The sequence below is a fragment of the Malania oleifera genome, chromosome 5 (genome assembly GCF_029873635.1).
Source record: "Malania oleifera isolate guangnan ecotype guangnan chromosome 5, ASM2987363v1, whole genome shotgun sequence".
Lineage (NCBI taxonomy): Eukaryota > Viridiplantae > Streptophyta > Magnoliopsida > Santalales > Ximeniaceae > Malania > Malania oleifera.
The window spans coordinates 20,025,224-20,052,206 of NC_080421.1; the positions used below are offsets into that span (position 1 = coordinate 20,025,224).

At 36.7% G+C, this 26,983-nt stretch overlaps 2 protein-coding genes and 1 pseudogene across 2 annotated transcripts in view; 2 read left to right on the forward strand and 1 right to left on the reverse strand.

Annotated features, from left to right (window-relative positions):
• Positions 1-20,541, forward strand: part of LOC131155878 (methylthioribose kinase-like) — a 36,063-nt gene extending 15,522 nt beyond the window's left edge. Inside the window, exons 5-6 of the mRNA XM_058109327.1 lie at positions 19,099-19,313; positions 20,508-20,541. Coding sequence (XP_057965310.1) covers positions 19,099-19,313; positions 20,508-20,541 — 249 coding nt within the window. The remainder of the gene's footprint in view (positions 1-19,098; positions 19,314-20,507) is intronic.
• LOC131155479 (uncharacterized) lies at positions 874-9,953 on the forward strand. Its single transcript, XM_058108645.1, has 3 exons — positions 874-2,250; positions 2,876-3,038; positions 9,935-9,953. Exons 1-2 carry the CDS (start codon positions 1,672-1,674, stop codon positions 2,948-2,950), a joined length of 654 nt encoding a protein of 217 aa, XP_057964628.1. The 5' UTR covers positions 874-1,671; the 3' UTR covers positions 2,951-3,038; positions 9,935-9,953.
• Positions 20,542-20,875: 334 nt separating the features above from the next.
• On the reverse strand, positions 20,876-25,140 carry LOC131155879 (uncharacterized; annotated as a pseudogene).
• Between the last annotated feature and the right edge of the window lie 1,843 nt (positions 25,141-26,983).

Sequence of the window (26,983 nt, forward strand, 5' to 3'; positions counted from 1 at the left end):
TACTGCAACGTTTCATTCATCTTGAGGTTTGAAGTTTGGGAAAAGTATTTTACACATTTAAATCTTATTTTTGTTTTCCCTTAACTCATAAAATTTTTTATATATATTACTTGGGAACAAAAATAACAATCCGAATATTTTATTCACTGATTGAATATACATACTTGAGAAAAATTTGATTGAACTAAACTCTTTGAGATATTCTTGAATATATTTATCGTTTTAAGATTAACTACTACAAAAACTATTTGATTGCTTAATTTGAAAGTGCTTTAAGTATATATGTGTGAGAAATCTTTGGAATATTTCAAGTCGTATTTTTATTCAAAGAGTTAATCTTGCAAATTACTTGATAGCTGGAACCTAGATCTGAGTGCTACTAAAGATTATTTTTACAAGGATCATATCTTGATTTTCCTGCATCAAGTGGATTGGTTTGAAACCCTAAAATCTCCAAAGTGTTTATTTATAAGAAATTAATTTTTAAGCGATATTATCTTGAAGGTAATTTTGTGAAGCATATCATAAATATAACGATTTTTCGTTACATACATACTGAGCTTCAAGTTTTATCATATGAATATGTGTTAGAGATTTCTATTGTACTCACCAGCTTGTGTAGAAGCATTATTGAGTTTTTGCAGAATAGTTATATTGTAATCACGGTTCGGGTTGTGAACTGGGTTTGAGGAGAAAACTGTATCTCTTGTAAGCAGCGGATTAGGAGGAAGTTGTACCTCTTGTAAGTAGCGGATTGTAAGAGAAGCTTCGTTCCGGTTAAAGGAGCATAGATTTAGTGGAATCCTGGAGTGGGTTGCTGAAGGCGAGGACGTAGGCTGGGTTGGCTGAACCTCGTAAAAATTGTGTTTGCCTTCTCTCTTCCCTTACTCCTTTTAATTTCCGCAACGCATTTTATTACCTATCTTGCATATGTGTATGTTGAATAACCTTACAAGCACTTGGTAATTAATTGGTATAATTGAATATACAATTATTGGACTGAATTAATTTCCAGCCTTGGTGATTGTCTGTGTTAAATTTTAAAGTAGGGATTGATTGATGTAGTAAAATTAAATAATTTCAAAATACCCAATTCACCCCTCTTCTTGGGATTACACTTGAATTCACATTTGGTATCAGAGTAAGGTCTACATAGACTTAATCGTTATTTTTGGTAAAACGATCTCATTACACACATCGGTGTAACTTCATTCGGTGAGGGACACTCGTCCACTAGACCGCCAATTTTCTGTGGTGTAAATTACACTTATTGGAAACGTAGGATGAGTATATATCTGTTAAATGTAGATTGGAAAGTATGGAAAATAGTTTCTAAGGGAAACCATGTTCCCATGAAAGTAGTTGATAAGGTAAATGTTCCTAAAACTGAAGATGAATATATAGAGGAAGATTGGAAATTTGTGCAAATAAATGCTACTGCAATGAACTAGCTATTCTGTGCACTAGATGTAAATGAGTTTAATAGGGTGATGACTTGTAACACTGCTAAAGAGATTTAAAAAAAGTTAGAAGTCGCATATGAAGGTACTAAGGAAGTAAAAGATAGTAGGATAGACATGCTTATTAGTGAATATGAGGTATTTAAAATGACTGCTGATAAATCTATTTAACCCATGTACACTAGATTCACACACATCACAAATTCTTTAAATGCTTTTGGTAAATCTTACTTATGAGTTGATCAGGAAGATACTTAGGGGACTACCGCCAGTTTGGGAAGCTAAGGCCACTGCAATAGCAGAAGGAAGGAATCTGAAGGAGATGTCGGTTGATGAATTGATCGGTTCGCTTATTACTTATGAACTAGCAATAAATGAAAGGAAGAATGAGCAAAACAAAACTAAGAAAGTTATAGCGCTTAAGGCAGCATCCAACAGTTCCAGTGAGGGAAGTGATTCAAAATTGGATGATAACATGATGCTTATCACTAAGAAATTTGAAGAGTTCATGAAAAAGAATAAGAAATACACCAGGAAATTCATGGGCTCAAAAATAGAAAAGGGAGAGTCAAGCAAAAGGAAGCAAAAGGATGATATTCCTATGTGCTATAACCGGAGAGAAGTTGAACATATCAAACTAGATTGTCCCCAGCTGAAGAAAGTGTCTAAGAAGAAGAAGAAGAAGACACTAAAGGTTGGTTGGGATACTTACGGTACCAATAGTTCAGAATTTGAATCCAGTGATGACGAGATTGCAAATCTATGTTTGATGGCTCACGAAGACCACGAGGTACAATCTTTTTGTTCTACTTCATCTTATTATTCCAGTGATTCAGAAAATGAAAATAGCATGCTTTCTTATGATGAACTGCATTAGGAATATTTGTATACCCTTAAAATGCTTGAGAAAACGAATAAGAAAAATTCTGGGTTGAAATTAAAATTGAAAGAATTTTCGAAGTTAGTAAAAAGTTAAAATAAATCTCATGCATCCCTCATGAAAGACAAGGATTTGAAAATTGAAGAGTTAGAAAGGGATTTAAAAGATAAATCTAAGATTATCTATAAATTTACAGAAGGATAAACTAATTTTGAAAAACTCCTTGGAATTCAAAGAAACTCCCTAAAAAAGGAAGGTCTTGGTTATAATGGAAAGGATAACCTAAAACAGAGACATCTTTACATGAGATATTTTGTAAGAGAGTCAAAATTTTATGTTCCAACTAAAGACTATTATAAAAATATTATATGTTTTAAATGTAAGAAGTTGGGTCACATAAAATTTGAATGTCCTTTTAAAAATAAAGATGTCAAAATTAAGAAAGTCTGAAAAGTCAAAGGAGAATCTAGTACTAATCCCTATGGACCCAAGAAAATCAGGGTACCAAAAGTAGTTATCTAATTATGTCTTGTAGATGTGCTTGAGATTGTCCTCCTCGAACGACAAGTGGCATATGGGTAGCGGATTCTCGCGACATATGATAGGATAAAGCTAAATTCACATCGATCATATCCAAAGATGGAGGATTTGTTTCATTTGGGGATAATTCGAAAAGTAAAATCATTGGAGTTGGTAAGGTTGGTAAGGAACCTTTACTTGTCATTGATAACGTGTTATTAGTTGATGGATTGAAGCACAACTTATTGAGTATAAGTCAATTATGTGATAAATGTTATAAAGTCTCATTTGAACATGATAAATGCATTGTAGAGAACAAATCTTACGCCACTAGCTTTGACAATCTTGCTTCTCAACATGTTACTTGTTTTTCTACTATGAATGAAATTAGTTGGATTTGACCTAGGAGACTAGGACACATAAACATGGACTTGATATTTAAACTAGTTAAGTGAGATTTAGTTAAAGGATTGCCTAAGGCTAAATTCGTGAAAGATAAAATCTGTGATACATGTTAACTAGGAAAACAAGCAAGATCTAGTTTTAAGAAGAAGAAAGTTATCTCTATTACGAGGCCACTTCAAATGCTACACTTAGACTTATTTGGGCCAAACCCAACTCAGAGTTTAGGAGGAAAATCATACGCATTCGTCATAGTTGATGATCATTCAAGATATACATTGATACTATTTTTAGGTCACAAAGATGAAGTGTGCGAACAATTTATAAATCTGTGCAAGAAAATTCAAAATGAAAAGGGATATACTCACTAAAATTCGAAGTGATAGGGGTAGAGAATTTAAAAATTAAGGCATGGAAGACTATTGCAATTCATTAGGAATAGCTCATAACTTTTCGGCTCCTAGAACACTACAACAGAATGGTGTAGTTAAAAGAAAGAATAGGTCTATACAAGAAATGGTCAGAATTATGCTTAACGAACATAAACTATCCAAGTACTTCTGGGTTGAGGCAGTAAATATCGCTTGCTATGTTCTAAATAGAGTTTTGATTAAACCATCTCTAAATAAGACTCCTTACGAATTATGGAATGATCATAGACCAAATATATCATATTTTCATGTCTTTGGTTGTAAATGTTTTGTGCGTAGAGACAATGAACACTTAGGACAGTTTGATGTGAAATCAGATGAAGGTATCTTTCTAGGGTATGTCTTAGATAGTAAAACCTACAAGGTATATAATAAACGAACATTAACTGTTGTAGAATCTATCCATGTAGTATTTGATGAGTCAAATCCCTTTTCCAAAAAGACTGATGAGAATGAAATTGAAATAAATAAAGAATTTGAAAAGCTGTCTATTGAAAATGATTCAGATAAGAGAAATGAAGCTAAGGAATCATCTGTTGAAAATAATCATATTGAAAATGAGATTAATGAATCACGTAGAGAATGGAAGTATATAAAGAATCACCCCATTGATCAAATAATAGGTGAACCATCACGTGGAGTAGTCACACGATCCTCACTTAGAAACATAATTAGTCATTGTGCATTCCTATCTCAAGAAGAACCTAAGAATGTGAGTGATGCAATTAAGGATGAATCATGGGTGATGTCCATGCAAGAAGAGTTAAACCAATTTGATAGAAATAAAGTATGGACATTAGTTCCTAGCATGGTTTTAAATAAAGGCCGCGACCGTTACGTAACGCCGTTACATAAAGGTTTTTTGGGTTACCGATACCGTTACACACCGCGAAGTCGGTGGGAAGAAAAATCACGACCGTAGCGGCCGTTACGGACCGCAACCGTTACGTAAAGGCCGCTACGGCCGTTACGTAACCGCTACAGGACTATTACACCAAAAAAATATTTTATTTTTTACTTTTTTTCTCTCTTTCATATATCATTCTCAATATACCAAGTGGCAAGAGGGGGAAAAATTATAATGAGGATGACAATGATACAAAATTTACTTTTTCTTTAAATATTCAAAATAGATGCATTAATTAACAATTTCAAAATACTAACTTGTTAGGATTTTTTTTTTTTAATAATATTAGTAATGTGATATTTATGTTCTTTATTTTTCAACTTCAACCTTTTTTCTTTTCTAACTATTTTATATTTATATTATTCGTATGTCTTATGTGTCTAATAGATTAATGGAGTGTATAATGTATTTTATTTTATTAATTTATTTAGCACACATAAGAATTTATCACAGATAAGAACAATGAGAAGTATAAATACGCACACACACGTAATTTTCTATCAATGATGGTTTAAAACAAATGTAAACTTGTTGCCCTTACCAAATAACTTAGTTACTCGAACTAAAGGGTCCAAAATACACTAAAACCCTTTCTAAGAATGGCCAAAAGCTTAAAACATGCAAGTTCGCTAATATGCACAAGGTTGTGCGTGCTTCAAAAAAATTCATGGCCGTTACACCCGCTTCCCGTTATGTAACACCCGCTACTCTCGCTTCCCGTTACACCTGTTACCATTGCCTTACGCTACCCACTACCGCGATTTAAAACCATGGTTCCTAGACTTGAAGATAAGACAGTTATTGAAACAAAATGGATATATAAGAACAAGAAAGATGAACATGGGATAATTATTAGAAATAAGGCAAGACTAGTAGCTCAGGGATATAACCAGGAAGAAGGAATAAATTTTGAGGAAACCTTTGCACTTGTAGCTCGAATGGAAGTCATTCGAATGCTTTTAGCCTATGCTGCTTTTAAAGTTTTCAAGTTGTATCAAATGGATGTTAAAAGCGCATTTTTAAATGACTACATAATTGAAGAAGTTTATGTAGAGCAACTCCCAAGTTTTGAAAATCATAAGTATCCAAATCACGTTTATAGACTAACAAAAACCTTGTACGGTTTAAAGCAAGCTCCTATAGTTTGGTATGAAAGACTAAACGGTTTTTTACTAGATAATGGATTTATCAGAGGGAAGATTGACACAACACTTTTCATAAAAAGTTAAGAATAATAACATGCTCCTAATTTAAGTATACGTAGATGATATCATATTTGGAGCAACAAATGAAGAGTTGTGCAATGAGTTTGCAAGTACTATGCAAAATGAATTTGAGATGAGCATGATGAGTGAATTAAATTTCTTCCTAGGACTTCAGATCAAACAAGCAAAACATGAAATTTTATAAATCAATTGAAGTACATTAGAGATCTGCTCAAAAGGTTTAATATGGAAGATGGAAAAATACTAGGGACACCTATGAGCTTTTCATTGAAATTAGATAAAAACGAATAAGGTATACCAGTGGATGTCAAGCTCTATCGCGGGATGATAGATAGCATACTATATCTGACTGCCACCAGACCTAACATAATGTTCAATGTATGTTTGTGCGCAAGATTTTAGGCTGCACCAACAGAGTCACATTTATTAGGTGTCAAACGAATACTTAGATACCTGATAGGAACCATTGAATTGGGATTATGGTATCCTAAGTATACATCCTTTGAGATTATTAGCTATTCATATGTTGATTTTACCGGTAGTAAAGTGGATAGAAAGAGCACGAGTGACACATGTCATTTCTTAGGAAATTCTTTAGTATCTTGGTTTTCAAAGAAGCAGAATTTAGTTGCTCTTTCCACAGTGGAGGCAGAATACATAGTAGTAGGAAGTTGTTGTGCTCAAACGCTATACATGAAGCAACAACTGATGAATTTTGGATTAAGTTATGACACAATTCCTATAAGATGCGACAATATGAGTGCAATAAACATCTCAAAGAATCTTATATTACATTCACGTACTAAACATATAAAAATTAGACATAATTTTTTTCGTGATCATGTACAAAAAGGAGATGTGACACTTGAGTTTGTATGTATAGATGAACAATGGGCAGACATATTCACGAAACAACTTCTGAAGGATAGGTTTATCTAGATTAGACGTGAATTAGGTCTTATGCATGGTCAAGATATTGTCTAAAATTATGTTAGACTACATAATTACGGGGGACCAAAATTAACAATTGGTTAAATTTATCGTATTTGGTATCACACTTAGCAAAATTTTCTAACATTTTGTATCAAAATTTTTCCAAAATCTCCTGATATCTGGCATTGAACTCAATACATGATTATCACGTGGTTAAGTGTTTGGATTTTAATGACTGATTTGCTTATACATGCCTATGTAAATTGAAATACTATATTTGTACACATTGACATTTGATTCCACAACACAGATGTATATTAGAAAGGCTGAGGAGTAAATTGAATAACATAGGGGGAGAAGTTGAGATTTGTTTTGCAGAAATGAGATATTTATGTCAGAACATTTGGATACCTACCTTTTTGTTGATGTCAAAAGGGGGAGAAGAATATAAGTTTTATAGATATAAGTTTTATCGCAAAAATAGTTTATAGCAAGTATAAGTTTTGCAAAAAGGGGGAGAAACATATAAGTTTTTTTTAAAACAAGCAGAGAAAAACACACAAGTACATGAGTTATATGTGCAAAACTACTGCCTGTTTTTACATTGTATATGAGCAAATTTCATATTGCTGAAATTTATATTGTGCATTATTTGAGGGGGGAGCCTTGTTAGGTGTAACCCATTTTCTATTTTTACACATGTATTTGTCATTATTAAAAAGGGGGAGATTGTTGACTCTACAAGTCCAATCCTGTTTTGATAATAACAAATCACTTGGTATTTGATTTGTGCATTGAGAGTATGAACAAAAACATTATTTAGCATGTATGGAAGTTGAGGAAGTCATGGAAGTCATGAGGATTAAAGAATATACAACCAGACACAATCCGTGGAACTAAAATAGTAGAAGAATGGAGATGCAAGCGTCAAGTTCAAGATAGTCATGAGAATGAGTATTTAGATTTCATTGTATTTGCATATTTTATATGATATAGCTAGAAGCTCAAAATCATACCTTAAACTGACCTTAGGATACATGCATAGCATGAAGAATTTATTTAAAAGAGTTTAAGTTAAATTGAATTTTGGAGGCAATTTTTTAGAGGCCTCGTTGACGAACGCATGAAGGCCACTCGGCAACGAACACCTTGTTCTCGGCGACGAGAAAATATTGAGAGTACAAAAATTTCAGACAAGTTTCTCGTCGATGAACTCACGTTCACGTCGATGAACGAGTGTTGAACACTTGTCGACGAAGGTGTCCTCTTGTCGAGGAATGTTGGGCGCAGAACATCGGTTCAGTGGGGATACGTGTGGAATTTCGTTCAGATAATATATCTTGAGAGCGTTAAACAAAAATTCCCTACAGGCCTGCATTCCAACTTCTATACATCAAGTTTTGGGCATTCTCAATCAAGAGTCAAGAGCTTTCACTCATATCCTACTGCAACGTTTCATTCATCTTGAGGTTTGAGGTTTGGTAAAAGTATTTTACACATTTAAATCTTATTTTTATTTTCCCTTAACTTATAAAATTTTTTATATATATTACTTGGGAACAAAAATAACAATCCGAATATTTTATTCACTGATTGAATATACATACTTGAGAAAAATTTGATTGAACTAAACTCTTTGAGATATTCTTGAATATAAATAATAATTCGAATATTTTATTCACTGATTGAATATACATACTTGAGAAAAATTTGATTGAACTAAACTCTTTGAGATATTCTTGAATATATTTATCGTTCTAAGATTGACTACTACAAAAACTATTTGATTGCTCAATTTGAAAGTGCTTTAAATATATATATATATATGTGTGTGTGTGTGTGTGAGAAATCTTTGGAATATTTCAAGTCGTATTTTTATTCAAAGAGTTAATCTTGCAAATTACTTGATAGCTGGAACTTAGATCTGAGTGCTACTAAAGATTATTTTTACAAGGATCATATCTTGATTTTCCTGCATCAAGTGGATCGGTTTAAAACCCTAAAATATCCAAAGTGTTTATTTATAAAAAATTAATTTTTAAGAGATATTATCTTGAAGGTAATTTTGTGAAGCATATCATACATATAACGATTTTTTCGTTACATACATACTGAGTTTCAAGTTTTATCATATGAATATGTGTTAGAGATTTCTGTTGTACTCATCAGCTTGTGTAGAAGCATTATTGATTTTTTGCAAAATAGTTATATTGCAATCACGATTTGAGTTATGAACCGGGTTTGAGAAGAAAGTTATATCTCTTGTAAGCAGCGAATTAGGAGGAAGTTGTACGTCTTGTAAGCAGTGGATTGTAAGGGAAGTTCCGTCCCAGTTAAAGGAGCAGAGATTAAGTGGAATCTTTGAGTGGGTTGCTTAGGCGAGGACGTAGGCCGGGTTGACTGAACCTTGTAAAAATTGTGTTTGCCTTCTCTCTTCCCTCACTCCTTTTAATTTCCGCAATGCATTTCATTACCTATCTTGCATGTGTATATGTTAAATAACCTTACAAGCACTTGGTAATTAATTTGGTATAATTGAATATAAAATTATTGGACTGAATTAATTTCAAGCCATGGTGATTGTGTGTGTAAATATTAAAATAGGGACTGATTGATGAAGTAAAATTAAATATTTTCAAAATACCCAATTCACCCCCCCTCTTGGAATTACACTTGAATTTACAACATGTATTCAAGTGATTCCACAGGACTCTTGTTCCATTTTTTCTTGAATCAGTACGGAACACTTTCTAACAATATTTACATTGAGCTTTTACCTCTGGAGTGACATCAACACATAATCTAGTAAAATGGTCCTATACATTTGATCTTGATTTAAACTTCCTCTTCTCACCCAACTTTGTTCCTGAAGTAGCAACATTATCTCCTAATTCTATATTCATGCTTGGGCTTGGACTTGGGTTTGGGCTCGAACAAGGAGTTGTATTGAGACTTGTGTTGTCCCCAAATTCAGACATCTATAAAAATCATGCGTAAGGGCAAATTCATTAGATGAGGCATGTTTAAGCCGAGATTCACACAACAGATGGCAAAAAGCATTAAATTTCCTTATAGACTAAAACACAAAGCTGTTGAGAAACTACTTGATGTTGTCCAAAGTTGTAACTTTATAATTCCTTGTTTATTTTATTTTATTTTTATTTCTTTAAATACAGATATTCGATCATGAAGACAATGAAATGATGAGACTGATGAAGTTGATTTGTTGAGAAATCCACACAAACCGTTTCTACATACCCTAAACATGCATAGTAAGAGTCTCTTTTTATTTTTTACATTTTAGATTCAATATAGTCATTTACTCTTTTTTTAATAATATAATTACAAAGGCTGTGGAGTACACATCTAGTACTGGTTACAAAAGGCATCACACAAATAATTCACAAATAATTCAAGGCATACTCTAAACATGTATAGAAGTCTTTCTTGCTCAAGAGACAATTGCAACAAATTATATGTAAAGCCTTACAACATGAAAAAGAAAACTCAAAAGCTTTACATTCAGGACATGTTCCAAAAACTCCAGTCATGTTCTAAAAACTAATTCAACCTTTCAAATGAAACCAAACTCAAGCAAGTAGCTTAGATTCCTTGCACATTCATTTGAGCGTTTGACCTGATGAGTTCATAGCCCATTTATGTTAATTTTGATATATATATATATATATATATATGTATATATTATTTAAATTGATTTTCGATTTTTTCAATTTGGTTATATTTTGAAACCGAAATCGTAACTCAAAAAACCAAACTGCTTTTGCTTTTGCTCCGATTTTCGATTTTTCGGTAATTTTTGTACACCCCTTATTGGAAGATCAACATCATGGGGAGTATGATCGTCAGACGAGGAAACCAAAGGTGTCGTAGTAGAAGCTAGAGGGGAATCTCTTCCTTGGAGCTGCCGTTGTGAATTCACCTTGAAATTAGAAAGATCAAGATGATGAGAAGGACTCGAACTACATGGAGACTCAGATGGTTGGTTGGGCAAGGATAGCAAAGTAAAATATGGAATATTAGATAAGGAAGAGACTCATTGAGCTCTGAAGCACTAAAGGACTGGGTGTAGTAAGGTGTATACTCAAAGAAGGTAACATTAGCAGAAACAGAGAAGCGGTGCAATACAAGACTATAACAACGATATCCCTTTTGAGTATATGAGTAGCCTAAAAAGACACATTTTATAGCACGAGGATCCAACGTATTCACCTCAGGAGTTAGTTGATGAACAAAGGACACACCCAAATATACGATGAGGGAGAGAAAATAAAGGTGAATTGGGAAAGAGAGTGGAGTAGCCGAGTAGGTAATTTTACCACTAAGAACATAGGATGACATCCTGTCGATCATATAACAAGCACTATGTAAAACATCACTCCAAAATACTTTAGGTACATAAGTTTGATAAAGTAAGGTGCGAGTGATTTCAAGAATATTAGGCTTGGCAAAACGGGCGGGCAGGTCGGGTTTGGGCGGGTTGTCAACGGGCCGGGTCATAAACAGGTTAACATTAAATGGGTCACATACATCTCAACCCTAACCTGCCCGTTTAATAAACGGGCAGGTCACGGGTCAACCGTTTAATAAATAATTATATATTTTAATTTTTAAAATTTATTTTTTATTTTTAAAAATACTTATTTTATTTATTGAATCTTAAAAAAAAAAAAAAGATGAAATGGGAAAAGAAAGATCCAGATCGGGGCCGAGAGAGGGAGAGTGACTGTTGATGCTATCACGCCGAACTGAGCGAGAGGGAGAGTCGAGATCATGAGAGGGAGGGGGACGGGCTGTATAGGCACTCAGGCAGACAGCGTGCGGCGTGGGTGACGGTGTGCGGCATAGGTGATAGTGACGACGTGCGGTGTGTGCAACGGCAACGGCGTGTGGCATAGGTGACGACGATGGCGTGCAGTGTGGGTGACGGCGATGGCTGGGCTGCTAGAAGCCTAGAACCGAGAGGAGAGGACCGAGATGAGAGGTTGAGAGAGTGAGAGAGGCTGAGAGAGTGAGAGCCGAGAGGCTGAGAGCTAGAGGAGAGCGAAGCTGAAGCACCGAAAGGCGAAGGCCGAAAAGAACCAGAGGAGAGTGAAGCGCAGAAGGCCGAAGGCTCCGGGATTTTTGGTTAGGGTTGGAGTCGGTGGACAGTGAGTGATATATATGACATAAAGGAACCAAATTAACGCGGGTGACCCGCCCAAACCCGGTTGAACCCGGTTATGAACGGGTCAACCCGTGACCCGCCCAATTATTAAACGGGTCGACTTCTTTAAACCCAAACCCGTTTTAAATAAGTGGGTCCGGGTGAATTGAAATACTCTTTAGCATTATCACTACGAATATTCAAATTGGCAAACCAAATTGAGTCTTTATTTCAGAACAAAAGGCACAAAATACATGAAATAACTTAAAACGATATTTTATTAAATATAACCAAGTCCTTCTTGAATAATCATCCACAAAGGTTACAAAGTACCAGAAACCCAAGTTGGACACAACCCAACTAGGATCCGACACATCAGAATGAACTAACATAAAAGGGCTTGTAGCAAGTTTATTGACTGAGGAAGCAAAAGGAAGACGATCATGCTTTCCCAAATCGCAATACTCACAATTGAGATTAGACATTGAAGAGTGGAGAAGAAACTAGGTATACCTGTGATACGATAAGTGGCAACGGAGTTTATGGCCCAAGGACTAGATCGAGAAGTACTATATGACAGACATACTGTTTGAGTACCTGTTTGGGCAAGAGGTGCAATTGGAAGAGAAGCCTATTGTGATGCTTGATACTACTGGAACTCGGAACACTCTTATTTTGACATGGATCCAGACGTTGCCACCCATTCGGCCTCAAAGGTGAGGAGTTGGAGTGGGCGCTGGGTGCATTGGTTGTTCTCAAAGGTGTGAAGTTGGTGGTGGTTGCATTGGCAACATGTGAAGCTCTACCATAGAGATCCCAACACTGCTCAATAGTATGGTTACTCTGTCCACAACGAGTGCATTTGCGAGGAGTACCTCTACCTCGTCCGTCTTTACCACTATGATGACTTGAACCACCTCTATAACTTTTGCGGTTGTTTGGTAGGGAACTAGAATCATCTTGTATAGCAAAGGTTGTCCTTTCAAGGCCAGGTGCAAGAGTAGGAGATGCGTGCTAGAGGAAGCACGCACGACACGAGAACAAACATTGGCAAATGATGGTATCTCGGCACTACTAAGTATCTGGGACTGGGCTGCCTCAAACTCGGGTCTCAAGCGTGCTAGAACACGAAGGACTTTCATTTAGTCCCTTTACTTCCACATCTCATGAATGTTGATAGTTGTAGGTTGCACAAAGTTAAGCTCCTCACGAATACACTTCATCTCTCCAAAATAATTTGCAATGCTCCTTTCTCCTTGTTGTAATTGAAAGTACTCCTGAGATAAATCACGTACATGTAATATTACTAAAGTATAGAAGTTTGACATAATCCCAAATCTCCATGCACTTATCTAGATGCATACACATCTGTCCAATTTGTGGCTCCATCGAATTCCATAAGAGGGAAACAATCAAGGCATCTTCTTGAACCCACACGTCTTTTCTCTTTTCATCATAAGGATCAGATTGGAGCAAGTGGTCATATTTTCTTAATCCCGCTAAATAAACCCGAACAACTTTAGACCATTGAACATAGTTCTTTCCATCCAACTTTTGTGTTATACGAGGCAAAGATGTAGGAAACAAATTTTTGGGATTCATAGATTGCATCCCAGCACTCACAAATCAGCAGCCACACCAATGTCAAACAAGAAGAACAATCAAAATCAATCGGTACAATCACAAACTATATGAAGCACCGACATAACCACGGACGAGGTGAATGACTAACCAATGGATATAACACTCCCACAACTTCACAACTAGTTATACGAAGGCTGCCATTGCTCCAAAAATCTCACAAAGAAGCCTTCACAAACCTTGAACGGTAATTGACGAAATACACGAGTGCATGGTTGAAAAAGGTTGAATTTTTGAGCAAAAAACAGGCCCAACAACTTGATAATATTGTCTAGAGAAGGAATCAGAACATGGTAGAGGGAAAAAAGAAAGAGGAAAAAGGTGGTAGGAAATTCACTTAAACTTTGGTGGCCAAAGTCAAGTGCTGAATCAGAATATAGAGCTATGGCTCACATTGCTTGTGAACTTGTTTGGTTGAAGAAGATGTTGGAAGAATTGGGTATTTCTCATTCTCAGCCTATGAAGCTGATGTGTGACAATCAAGATGCTCTTCATATTGCCTCCAACTTGATCTTTCATGAGCGGACGAAGCACATTAAAGTTGATTGTCACTTTGTTCGGGAAAAACTTGTGAAAAGCTTATTACTACCACCTATATGAAGTCGGATATGCGGCCGTTGGGGGGTGGAGGTGGATTTGGGAAGGATAGTTGTGGGAATGGTTTTCTTGGTGACAACTTGGGGGAATAGGATTTAGGCCGGGTCATGCTGTGGTACCATGTTAAGATTTTGATTAAAATGAATGACCTTACTTGAAGATAGATCTCTCCGTCTATTTATAATACAAATTAAATACATTCTAATGGCAATAATATCCTTATACTAACTCTCACTAATTAACGCACTAACTTAAATATAATAATGCTAAAATACATAAATAACCTCAATAGATATACAACAACAAAACCAAGCCTTAGGTCCCCCTAGGTGGGGTCGGCTACATGAATCCTTTTCCGTTAATTTATGAGATCATGGACAATTTCTTTTGACAAATTCAGGGCTATTAAATCCTTACTGTCTCATTCCAAGTTGTTTTAGGCCTACCCCTACCCCCTTCTACTACCCCTCACAATAACTAACTCTTTCTCACAGACGCACTATGTGGCCTATGTTGCAGGTGCTCAAACCATTTGAGTCGCCCCTCCTTTATCTTACCTTCTACAACAGTTATGCATAACTTACTACGAATATGTTCATTTTTTAATTTTTCTTTCAGTGTTATACCATTCATCCATCTAAGAATTCTTATTTCGGCAACTTTCGCTTTTGGATATGTTGTTTCTTAGTTACCCAACATTCTAATCCATATAGCATAACTAGTTTTATAACCATCCTATAAAACTTTCCTTTTAATTTTAAGGGTATTCTATGATCACAAATAACACTTAAAGCTCTCTTAATTTTACCAAACTTGCTTTTGCTCTATGCATTACATCCTCTTTAATTTCTCCTTTAGCTTGCATAATAGATCCAACATATTGAAATTTACAAGTGCTATTTTTTTCTACATCATCAAGTTTAATTTTGTCTCCAATATTCCTCTTACTTTTATTGAAATTACATATCATATATTCTGTCTTATTTCTACTTATTCTAAAGCCTCTAAATTCTAAAGCTTCTCTCCATAATTTTAGTTTAGCCTTTATTCCACCCCTAGTTTTATCAATTTATACAATATCATCTGCAAATAACATACACCATGGAACCTCATTTTGAAGTTGATCCACCACTAAAGCAAAAGGATAAGGGCTCAAAGCAAATCCTTGATGCACATCTATTGTGATTAGAAATTCTCTAGTCTCTCGATCTATAGTCTTTACATTAGTCATTACTCCATTGTACATATACTTGATGACATCAGTATACCTACTACATATACCCTTTTTTTCTAAAACCCATCATAGAACTTCCCTAGATACCCGATCATATTCTTATGCAAATCCCTCGTATTTTTCCTAAACTTTTCCATTAATCTTCATAAAAGATATATAGCTTCTCTAGTAAATCTCTCAGGCATAAAACCAAATTGATTTTCTGAGAGTTTCGATTCTAGCTTTAACCTTTATTTAACTATTCTTTCCTACAGTTTCATTGTATGACTCATAAGTTTAATTCCACGATAGTTATTACAATTTTGAATATCTCCTTTATTTTTGTATATAGGTATTAAAGTGTTTTTTTCCCCTCTATTCATCTGACATTTTTTTAGTTTTTATGACTATATTAAATAAATTAGTTAACCATATAATCCCATTATAACCTAAGCATTTTGAAACTTCAATTGGAATATTATCCGATACTATAACTTCTCAATTTTTCATCTTTTTTAGTGTAAACTTAACTTCGTTAACTCTAATCTTGCGTATAAATATCATATTTTTAGTTTTTTTCTCATTTTTTAATTCTAAGTTTAGGCCTTGTATTTGGTTATTAAATGGCTTATTAAGGTAACTTTGCCATTTTCTTCTTCTTTTTATTTTTTATTTTTTTATTTTATGTCTTCTTCCTTAACCAAGACAATATCATCCTCACTTTTATACATTTTACAGTACCTAAGTCCTTACTTTCTCTTTCTCTAGATCTAGCAAGTCTAAATATCTCTCTTTCCCCTTCTTTTGTATCTAATCTATTGTACAAATTATTAAATGACCTATGTTTAGTTTCACTAATGACCCTTTTTTGCATCTTTTCTTGCTTCTTTATACTTTTCAAAGTTATCCATGTTTCTACATTTTTGCCATGTTTTATACCAATTTTTTTTTATTTACGGATTTTTGAACTATTGATCCCACTACCAACTTTCTTTGCTATTCGAAAACCTTTTTCTTGGCTCACCTAAAATCTCTTTTGCTGTTTTTTTAATAGAACTAGCTATCCTACTCCAAAGAGTGTGTCTACACCATCCTCTATAGTCTAATCACCATCTTTGATAATTTTATCTTTAAATTTTAGTATATTTTGTCCCTAAACTCTATGTTGTGTGGTTAAACTTTCTACTGGGATAACTTTACAATCCTTACATAATAAACAATCTACCCTCCTAGTTAAGAAAAAATCTAGTTGACTTTTATTTTGTCTACTTATGAATGTTATTAAATGTTTTTTTCTCTTCTTAAAGTAAGTATTCATTGTAATAAAATCATATGACATAGCGAAATCTAAAATCATCTCTTCAACTCATTTTTGTCGCCTATCCATATCTTCCCAAAATTGTCTCTTAAGATTTTCTGATAAGCCTACTCGAGGAGCATAAGTACTAATGATATTTATTATCTCTTGGTGTAAGATCATCTTGATTTTTATAATTCTATCCCCTACTTTATTTACATCTACAACACTATCTTTCAAGCTTTTGTTTACAATAATTATTACCCCATTCTTATGTTTTTCTTTTCCAGTGTACCAAAGTTTAAATCCTGATTTATCAATTTCTCTAGCTTACTCTCCCACCCACTTTGTTTCTTGAAGGAAAATTATATTAATTTTTCTTCTAATCAACGTGGCCACAGTTTCCATGCTTTTACCTATAAGTGTCTCTATATTTCAAGTTGCTAATCTAATCGTAGTGTCTTGAATTAACTTCTTTACCCGTCCACGTCCTCAACGATGCGGGAACCCTCGCATATATGACAACGTACTCGGGCACTGACATGTTGTGTCAAAAATGTTTAAGCCTTAGTTATGCATAGAACAATCCATACATAAAACTTGTGAATGGTTGGTCAAATCAAGGATCTGAGCTTCCAAGAAGCAAGAATTGTAAATATGCAATCTTGATCCAGTCTTTGCGTTATTTGTGCCAAAAAAAGAAAGAAAAAAAAAAAACAACACAAAAAAGGTGGTATGAAAAAGCCTGTTGTATGCCCTTCGCTTTTTAGTATATTCTTTACTTTCTTTGAGAAGAAAACAAGAGGGTATGATATGCCAAAATGCTTAATATGCTTTGATTATCTGCAATGAGCCAACTTATTTAGGAATTTAGTGATTATCCCCTTCATAAAATTATTTAAGTCTTGTAGAACTCATGAATAATTGCAAATATGGAAAATGCACACACAGGAAACAGATTCTCTCTGCACAGCATAGGCATGCATCATTCTGGTGAGAATATATGGGCTGACACCTGTATGCCTACGGCAGCATTTGAACAATAATCGCCGTGTGACAAAAGATTTTTCTCCATGTCACTTCTCATACAAAGAACCTGAACTTGTGTACTTCACTTTTTGTCTCCATGAAATGGGGAGAGTCCTGTTTGCTAGTTATAGGTTGACTATTTTTTTTCCCGATCAAAAAAAGTTACTAAAATTAAAATTCTATGTTTCATAATTATTTGAAATTATGGAACACTTTTTTTTGGGGTTGTATTAGTAGGCATACCTTGAAAAGCATTTCAAGCAGCACTGGGGAAAAAAATTGGACGTAGTTTCTAAAGGCAAGCAAGGTAGCTGACAAAAGACAAATTTTATGCTAAGGGTTGTAAATCTGCATGAAAGCCTATGAAACATTGAATTAGATCTTTAGAACTGAAAAAGTGTAGTAGGGGATTACTATTTTACCATATAATAGTAAGCATGGTTTCTTGAATTGTTAGTGTTCTTCAAGATATTAACCAGATGACCCACATTAAATGGGTTTGCTGAAAATTTTTCTCCTTGATGAGCTAAATTTTTAACATGATGTATTCTTTTTGCCTTAATGAGCTAAAGTTTTAACATAATGTCAGGTAAGAAGCATTAGGATGGTTTCTTGAGCAACCAATGCTGCAGACTTCAGGTTCACATGACTTATACTAGTAATTATGACAGGGTGCTGCAGTTTTTGTCATCCTTGTAGATCATAGTGATTTGACATTTGGAGAACACTTTTATAGAATCTTTGGATAAAGTGACATCATTTTAAATTTTATACAACAAAAGGCTTCATTTTAGATCATTTGGTCTTAAGAGCTAGGCATGTAGATTTTTGTTTGCAGGGACTTTCATTAGAGGTTTTACCTTTATGTTTTAATATTAAAAAACGCTAGTGCTTTTGCTGGCATCATTTTACAATGAACTTATTAATTTCTGTGCCCACTATATGTTGCTTACACCCAAAATAAAATCCCACCATATGTTCTGAAGTTCCTCTGTGCTGCTGTGATAGGAATTTCATTTAAATTTTCAAATTTTTATTAGCTTTTTCTCATCAGCTTTTCTCTCCTTTCTATTTCACATTTATATGCTATCTATGCACAACTTTATTTTATCAATTTCATTTGTTTTTTTGTGGAAGAAAAGTTTGTTATGCACATTGGAAATCTATTTTTTCTTTTTCATTCTTTCAGAGGAATATCATGTCCTCTTTCTCGTTTTGTCATCTCTATTTCATCCTCTTTCTTTTATTCTCTCCTAAATATATGTCTTCTTTTATCCAACAAAAAAATCTACTCAGAATCGTTGTATTGTTTTCTATATCCTAGATATTACCTTATCTTAGGCATTGTCTGTTTTCTTCAGTTAATATATTTTGATCTGAAAACCACATTGTTATGCAGGCATACAAAGATTGGATTCTACAAACAATAGAAAAGACTTGGAATCTTTTCTACAAAAGATTCACTGCACTCTGGGATGAACACAAGGATGGCTCCGGGGAGGCATATCTTCCTGCAGTTTATAACAATCCTGATCTCCAGCTTCTTGTGCAGAAGAAATTAATGAAAGATTTGTTCCATGATTCTCTTGGATTTGGTGCTGCTAAAATGATAAGGTGAGAAAATGATTACAAATATTTCCTCATATATATCCCTAACAACTCTTCAGCCTTTTGATTTTTTTGGTTCGTCTTTTGTTCTAGATTTTTTAGTTTAACTTAACAAACCTTAAAGTTTGGAATGTTAAGAGCAGAGATCTTATTTGAATATATGATTATACAAACTGTTGTTAGTATATTTATATGACTTGTATTGTTTATCTGTGTCGCTGTATAATTTATATGGAGAGGTGCTATTAAAAAATGTAGTGAATTTTGTATTTAAATTATACATCTTTGAGGTGCTTAAGAAAACCTCTATATTTAAAATTAACTTATCCAGAATGTAAGTATGATCCACTTGTTCCAGTTCCACTATTGTCCTAATTTTACTGCAGATTAGTTTATTGTTTTCACCTTTGGAGCAAACAATTATGTCATTAGATTGATCGTAAACAGTTTTTACTTTTCCTGTTCATTAATTTATCATATTGGTTAACTTGTCCTTGTGTTTTTTCATTGGCATGACTAGAAGTTTGCATATTCATTGTTTGGCTTATGATTTTTCTCTGGTTTAACTACTGGTGTGTACATTTCAAAGTTTCTTTAACATCTATTTTCATTTGATGATGAGTATCATGATGATATTGTTGGTTGAAAAATAATAAGATGTCTTTTAATGCATTCTCCCCTTTCACTGCCTCAAAGAAATTGATGCAGGGTATTGGATTTTTTATGCTCAATTACTGCAGCCTGATTATTCCATCCAACATAGAATAGGTAAGGTATAGACACACCACGGTGAAGTTTAGTAATAGTTATTGCTTGTTATGGTTTTGTGATTTTTTTTCATTGCTATTTGCTTTGTTTGCAGTAGCACTTTTTTTGGTATAAACTGTCAAATTCTTCTATTATAACCATTCGATGCCCTAGGAATACAAGTACATTCCGTGAACGAAATGAAGCCTTATTCTTCATATTTCATGTGATTGTGGACTGTCTTTGTGTCAAAAGAATTCATGTACTGTCATATTTTGAGCATCGAAAAATTTTCAAATGAAATTTCATTTGCAATTTTTTGTTTGCTATATGATATTAGTCCATCTTAACAATCCCTCCAACTTTCACTGTTGAAAATGCTTTTATAAAATTCTATTTACGGGCTCATTGATTGGCGTTGTTGTCATGACACTTCTATTTTTTGTTTTATAGGAGGATTGTTGGGGTTGCCCATGTTGCGTTATGAATAAAGTTCAACATAAGCAATAACTGTTTTTCCTATACAAAGAACCCCATTTTGAAACTAAAGATCACTTGGGTCAATCTTTATAACTCATCGCTGTTTATGTTAATTATTTTTATGCTTTGGCAGTCCTGTGGTTTCTTTTCATGTACTTTTCTGTTCCATTATCGACCATGGATGCAAGTGATGTGCCAGATCATAGGATAGTTTTTAAAACATTTTTATTTCAAGAGTCTTTAAGTAACACCAGCTTCCAGTTTCATTGATCTTACATATTGCACAATGCAGACAGACAAATGTGATCCATTTTCATCAGGTCTAGGCTAAGCCCAAACCCCTAGTGCCCATACTTGGCCTTGTACTCACTCCAGAGCTGATCAACACTCTTTCTGTTAGGATTGCTGGTGTGGAGCCGTCGGCAGCCGCACCAGCCCAGCAACCGACTTTGACGTTGAAGAACGGTGGCCACCTACTCTGCAGATTTTGTTGAAATCTGCAGCCACCACATTTGAATTTAGCTCCTCCTTGTATATATATATATATGGGCTAGGAGTGTGCGTGTATGTGTGTGGGTTGCAGAAGAGTGTATGTGCAACAGTGTTGCTGTGAGTGCAGAGAGGTGGTGCGTATGTGAGCTGTGTATGCAGTGCAATAGTGTAGCTGTGAGAGTGTTGTGCAGTGCAGAGAGTTTAGGTGAGAGAGAGAGAGAGAGAGAGAGAGAGAGGGTTGAGTAGAGTAGTGAGGCTCCTTTGTATATTTCTCCTAGTTTATAGTGCAGTGGTGTGTGCTCTCGTGGACGTAGGTCAGTTTGGATCGAACCAACTAAATCCGGTGTTCCAGTGTGAATGTGCTTGTTTATTTTTCTTCGTGTGTGATTATTGTTCCAGGTTTTATCCCACAACAATTGGTATCAGAGCTTGGTTGGAGTAGAATTGCCAGATGGAGAAAAATTTCGAATTTTGAGCCTCTGTCTAGTAGCTCAAATTTTGATTTTGAGGCTGCCATCAAACTCTCCTCGTCGAGACGAAGCCAACGAAGGTAATCGGAACTCAAACAGAGCTCGGACGAAGCTGCACCCGCTCACACGCTCAACCGGCCTAAATTTCGGTTTGCCACGCGCCTTCACGCGTCGGCACCCGGTCAGGAGAAAATCTCACGCGCGCCCACGCGTCGGAGAAAGTCCGGCGAGCGTTTCGGAGGTTGAAGACGCTGACGTCAGCGTCTACGTCAGTGCTGCGTCAGCCAGATCGTGCCATGTTAGTGCGCCACGCCAGCGCTGTGTTAGCCGGCCAGTCAGCGCCACGCGGCGCCGAGTAAGCGCCTAGTCAGCAGCGGTGTCAGCGACACGTCAGCCTTGGGTCCCACGCCACGTCAGCAGTGGACCCCATAATCACTTGCCAGTGTGTGGGTCCCATAGTGCCACGTCAATGGTGGGCCCCACGTGCCACGTCAGTAGGGTTGACCAAGTTGACCAAATTTGACTGAAAGTTTGACCGGGTTTTTTAAAGCCATTTCGGGTCTGTTTTTAAAGCGACTTAAGCCATTTCTAGGGTTTTCGGCCGCTCCGGATCCAACCCTGCTGTCCGATTGAGCTAATTCCATCTCTAGATCAGCGAATCGAGATGTCGAACTAGAAGAGCTCTCATATCGAGATGTTTGATAGCACGAACTTCGGTTTTTGGAAAATGCAGATCAAGGACTTCTTATTTGGTAAGGAGTTGCACTTACCACTGATGGAGAAGCCAGAATCCATGAAGGAGAGCGAGTGGGAGTTGTTTGACCGAAAAGCCCTCGGAGCTGTAAGGATGACGTTGGCAAAGTATGTTGCCTTCAACATCAAGCATTTGACAACCACCAAGTCCCTTATAGATGCGTTATCTAACATGTATGAGCAGCCATCAGCCGCGAACAAGGTACATCTCATGAAAAGACTGTTTACAATGAGCATGTCTGCAGGTGAGAGTTTCAGCAAGCATTTGAATAATTTCAACGAGCTGTTGGATCAACTCGCCTCGGTTGGGATTACCTTTGACAGTGAGATCCGTGCCCTATTAATTCTCAGTCAGCTGCCTGAGAGTTGGAAAGGTATTGTCACTACGATCAATAGCTCCGTAGGAAAATCAAAGCTGAAATACGACGAGGTTATCAGCATGATTTTGACAGAGGAGATCAGAATGCAGTCAAACGATGACTCCACTTCAAGTTCAGCTTTGAATGTAGAAAGCCAAGGAAAGGGAAGCGGGCATGGACGATCTAATAATCGTGGCAGATCCAAGACCAAGCGGTCCAAATCCAAAGATCCCAGAGGTTCCTTGGGCACAAAGAATGTTGAGTGCTGGAACTGTGGAAAGACCTGACATTTCAGAGACCAGTGTAAAGGTTCGAGAAAGGAATCTGAGGCAAAGACAGAAGCAAATATTGCTTCTGAGAATGATGAGATTTTGATCTGCTCTTTGGAGAATAAGTAGGAGTCTTGGGTTTTAGACTCTGAAGCCTTATATCATGCCACATGCTGCAAAGATTGCCTAGAGGAGTACACACCAGGTGATTTCGGTAAGGTGTACCTTGACAACGATCAACCTTGCGACGTAATCGGCAAGGGAGTTGTGAAGATCAAAATGAACGGATCAGTATGGAAGCTGAAGGATGTCAGATATATTCCAAACCTGAGAAAGAATTTGATCTCAGTTGGTCAGCTGGCAGATGAGGGATACACGACGAAATTCATTGGTGATGAATGGAAAGTCTCAAAGGGTGTACTAATGACTGCGCGAGGTAAAAAAAGCGGGACACTTTTTCTAACCTCCAATGCCTCCATGTCTATTTCAGTTGCTGCAAGAAATGACGACAGCAACATCTGGCACCAATGACTTGGTCACATGAACGAGAAGGAATTCAGGGTGATGCACTAGGAAAAATTGAGTGGTCTACAGTCAGTGCAGATTGACATGTGTGAGGATTGTATAGTCAAGAAATAGAAGAGGGTCAGTTTTCAGATGAACACCCGTGCCTCAAAGAAGTGTGTCGGGACACAACAGCAGAATGCCGAGAATCCTCAGGCGGAGGAACCAGTGGAGCAAATCGCTGCACCACCATCTCCTACTCCAACACCGGAGTTTAGGAGATCTACTCGGTCTCATATACCAGAAGGAAGGTATATAGATTATTTACTTCTTACAAATGGAGGAGAGCCCGAATGATATGATGAAGCATGTCAGGCAAGAGTTGCGAGCAAGTGAGAGCTTGCGATGAAGGACGAGATGAAGTCCCTCACCTCCAACTTCAGTTGGTCTTCATGCTTGAAGACAGACATGAGCACATCATTTGTCTATACACTGGTTGAGATGCTGTCTCCGTCTCCAAGTGGGAGATTGTTAGGATTACTGGTGTGGAGCCATCGGCAGCCGCACCAGCCCAGCCACCGACTTTTACTTTGAAGAACGGTAGCCACCTACTCTGCAGATTTTGTTGAAATCTGCAGCCACCACATTTGAATTTAGCTCCCCCTTGTATATATATAGGCTGGGAGTGTGCGTGTATGTGTGTGGGTTGCAGAAGAGTGTATGTGCAGCAGTGTTGCTGTGAGTGCAGAGAGGTGGTGCGTATGTGAGCTGTGTATGCAGTGCAACAGTGTAGCTGTGAGAGTGTTGTGCAGTGCAGAGAGTTGAGGTGAGAGAGAGAGAGAGAGAGAGAGAGAGAGAGAGAGAGGAGAGAGGGAGGGAGGGATCCCAGTTTATAGTGCAGTAGTGTGTGCTCTCGTGGACGTAGGTCAGGGAGGGAGGGAGGGAGGGAGGGAGGGAGGGCTCCTCTGTATATTTCTCCCAGTTTATAGTGCAGTAGTGTGTGCTCTCGTGGACATAGGTCAGTTTGGATCGAACCACTTAAATCCGGTGTTCCAGTGTGGATGTGTTTGTTTATTTTTCCTCGTGTGTGATTATTGCTCCAGGTTTTATCCCCCAACACTTTCCCAGTAGATCAGCAAAGAATTTCACATTGTAATCGCTTCTCATCTTCTTGTTCAGTTCTGCCACGTACCCGTTTCTAAGATCGTTGTAGTAGTCCAGGAACTGGGCTGTCACGTCGTACCCTGCATCCCACTTTTCGCCCTGCCCGGACGCCTCCCAGTGGCTCGGTGCGAGCCCTGCTTCAGCCTTACAAAATCTGCAATTCCTTCTATGAGGCTGCTAGCATTGGCTACCTGCCCATTCCCGATCCACTGCCACACGTGTGTCATCTCATGATAGAGCACACCAGTGATCTCCTTCTTCACGTCACCAGACCTGTAGCTGTCAATGTAATTGGCACTGAGGTGAATCTCGTTGTTAACAGTATATGCAACTCCATCCTTTGATTCAACAAACAAGGTGACTTTTTGGAACATTTTTCCGGTCAGCGTTAGTGGTTTGCTGGAAAAGCTGACATATGAAGTCGGTGGCGGATGCGAGGGTCTGCCTGCTGTAATCAAACACCAATCTCATTCGCGAAGCGAATGCCGCCGGGGGTGTTGGCTGCATCGTTGATGACTTCGTACTCCACTGCATGGATTTCTTGCATGGCTGCTAGGGTTGAAACACAGGAAAGAAAGAGCATGAAACGATCCATGGCTCTGTATATCTATGCTAATACAGTAGGTGTGTTCTAGGATGGCTTTGTACAAGGAATGGGTGGGTGCCCTAGCATTTATATAGAAAGAAACCTCTAACCAGGAAGTTAGGGTCATTGACGAGGTCATGTCCATATTCATCCTTGGAAAAGTCCTTGGTTCTGCAGATGGGACAATGATAGGGTAACTAGTTGTCTTACATGACTTGCATGCAGCCTAATTACATCACCAAAGACTTGGGGATCTCAGCCAAAACTTGTATTAGAAATTGGAGTGTTTTGAGCTGCTTGATCAAACGTGTCCCACTGGGGCAACCAGTTTCATGGAAAACAAATGCACTGCTCTCTTTCCGATGAAACATGAGTTGTGGCTCCTTTAATTTTGCAATAGTGAGAAATAGGCTTGTCCGTGTGGACTTTGACTTCCTCCATTCAGGTCTTCTGTACAAATAGGCCTTGTTTGGTATCATATTCACTATAATCCATTTTTTCTCCTATTATCCAAGTCCTCCACTTTGCTTTTACACATCACTGTTTTGTTGTGCCAGGAATTTGACCAAGTTGAGCAAATTAGGTCTGGTCTTACTAGGCGGCTATTTTAGTTGGTTTTGCCAAGGTTAATCAACCTCATTCCCTAGAGTTTTTAATAGGAAAATTCTCAGCTCCATTAAAAATTTTATCCGAATGGGTCAAGCCAAGATTTTATTGAAAAATAAATCTTCAAATTATACCAACATAAAGTCTTAAATATAAGAAAGGGCCTCTTGAATACACTACACTCATGATGAAACCATTTAGATCCAACGGTTCTAAATGATTGTATCTAAGTGGATATTTGTAAGACCCTTGAGTAGCTTGATTTGTCAAGGCACATGGGCATAGGCAACTCACGTGCCGAGGCGGCAGCTAAAGATAACCTTTCATGGGGTGTCTTGACACTTGGTGGTACTTGGTGGTTGAATAATATATATTATTAAAAGGGGAATTCATAGATGTTAAGTTGCCTTGCCAAGATTGCTTATAATGGTTGGTTTTGATTGACATGGTTGTGAGAATATAATCTAATAATTTGGTACTTCTCTCAACACTTTTGTGAGATCCTTTTATTATTTTAGCTTTACTACATGGTAGGCTCGCCAAGGCTTAGGTCCTTAAATATCAAAAAATAATATTTATAAAACCTAACTATCTCAAGTTCAGTAGAAAGTGGGTAAGTCGGGTATTGATCCACGGAGACTTGAAGCGTAGTTATTAAACTACTTCCAATTTAGTTTACTAAAACCTTATTATGAAAGAGAAGTGAAAGATGGTATTTTGTAATGGTGATTGTCTAACAATTACTGGAAAGCATGTAAACGAAAGCAAGTAAATTTCTAAGATACCCTACTCCTACAAAGCGATACTGTGGTCCGAATCAGACGTTGGACGCCATGCTTCTAACTACGCTCATCCAGACTTCCATAGAAGTACTAACTCGAGCGGGCCAAAGCAGGAGAGGGGCGATCGAGGGCAAAGGGTAGTAAGGATGCACCAACCGTCTGGAGTATGGTTGGGAACCAGAGTATACCTTGTCTTAACAATAATGAACACCTCTGCGGTTCTGTAGCTGACTATTTTCCTCTAACTGATATGTAGCAGTGCTTATCCTTATCTGTAATCTTTCATCAAACACACAACAAGTAAATGGAAAACAGTAAATTGAAAATAGTAAATGAAAGCATGAGTAAAAAGATCATTCCTTTATCATTCAAAATGTCTGTCACTAACGCTAGAAGTACAAAAGGAGATCCTAATATACACGGCTATTGTATAAACGCCGCTGGTTGTCACAGGCAGTTGGACA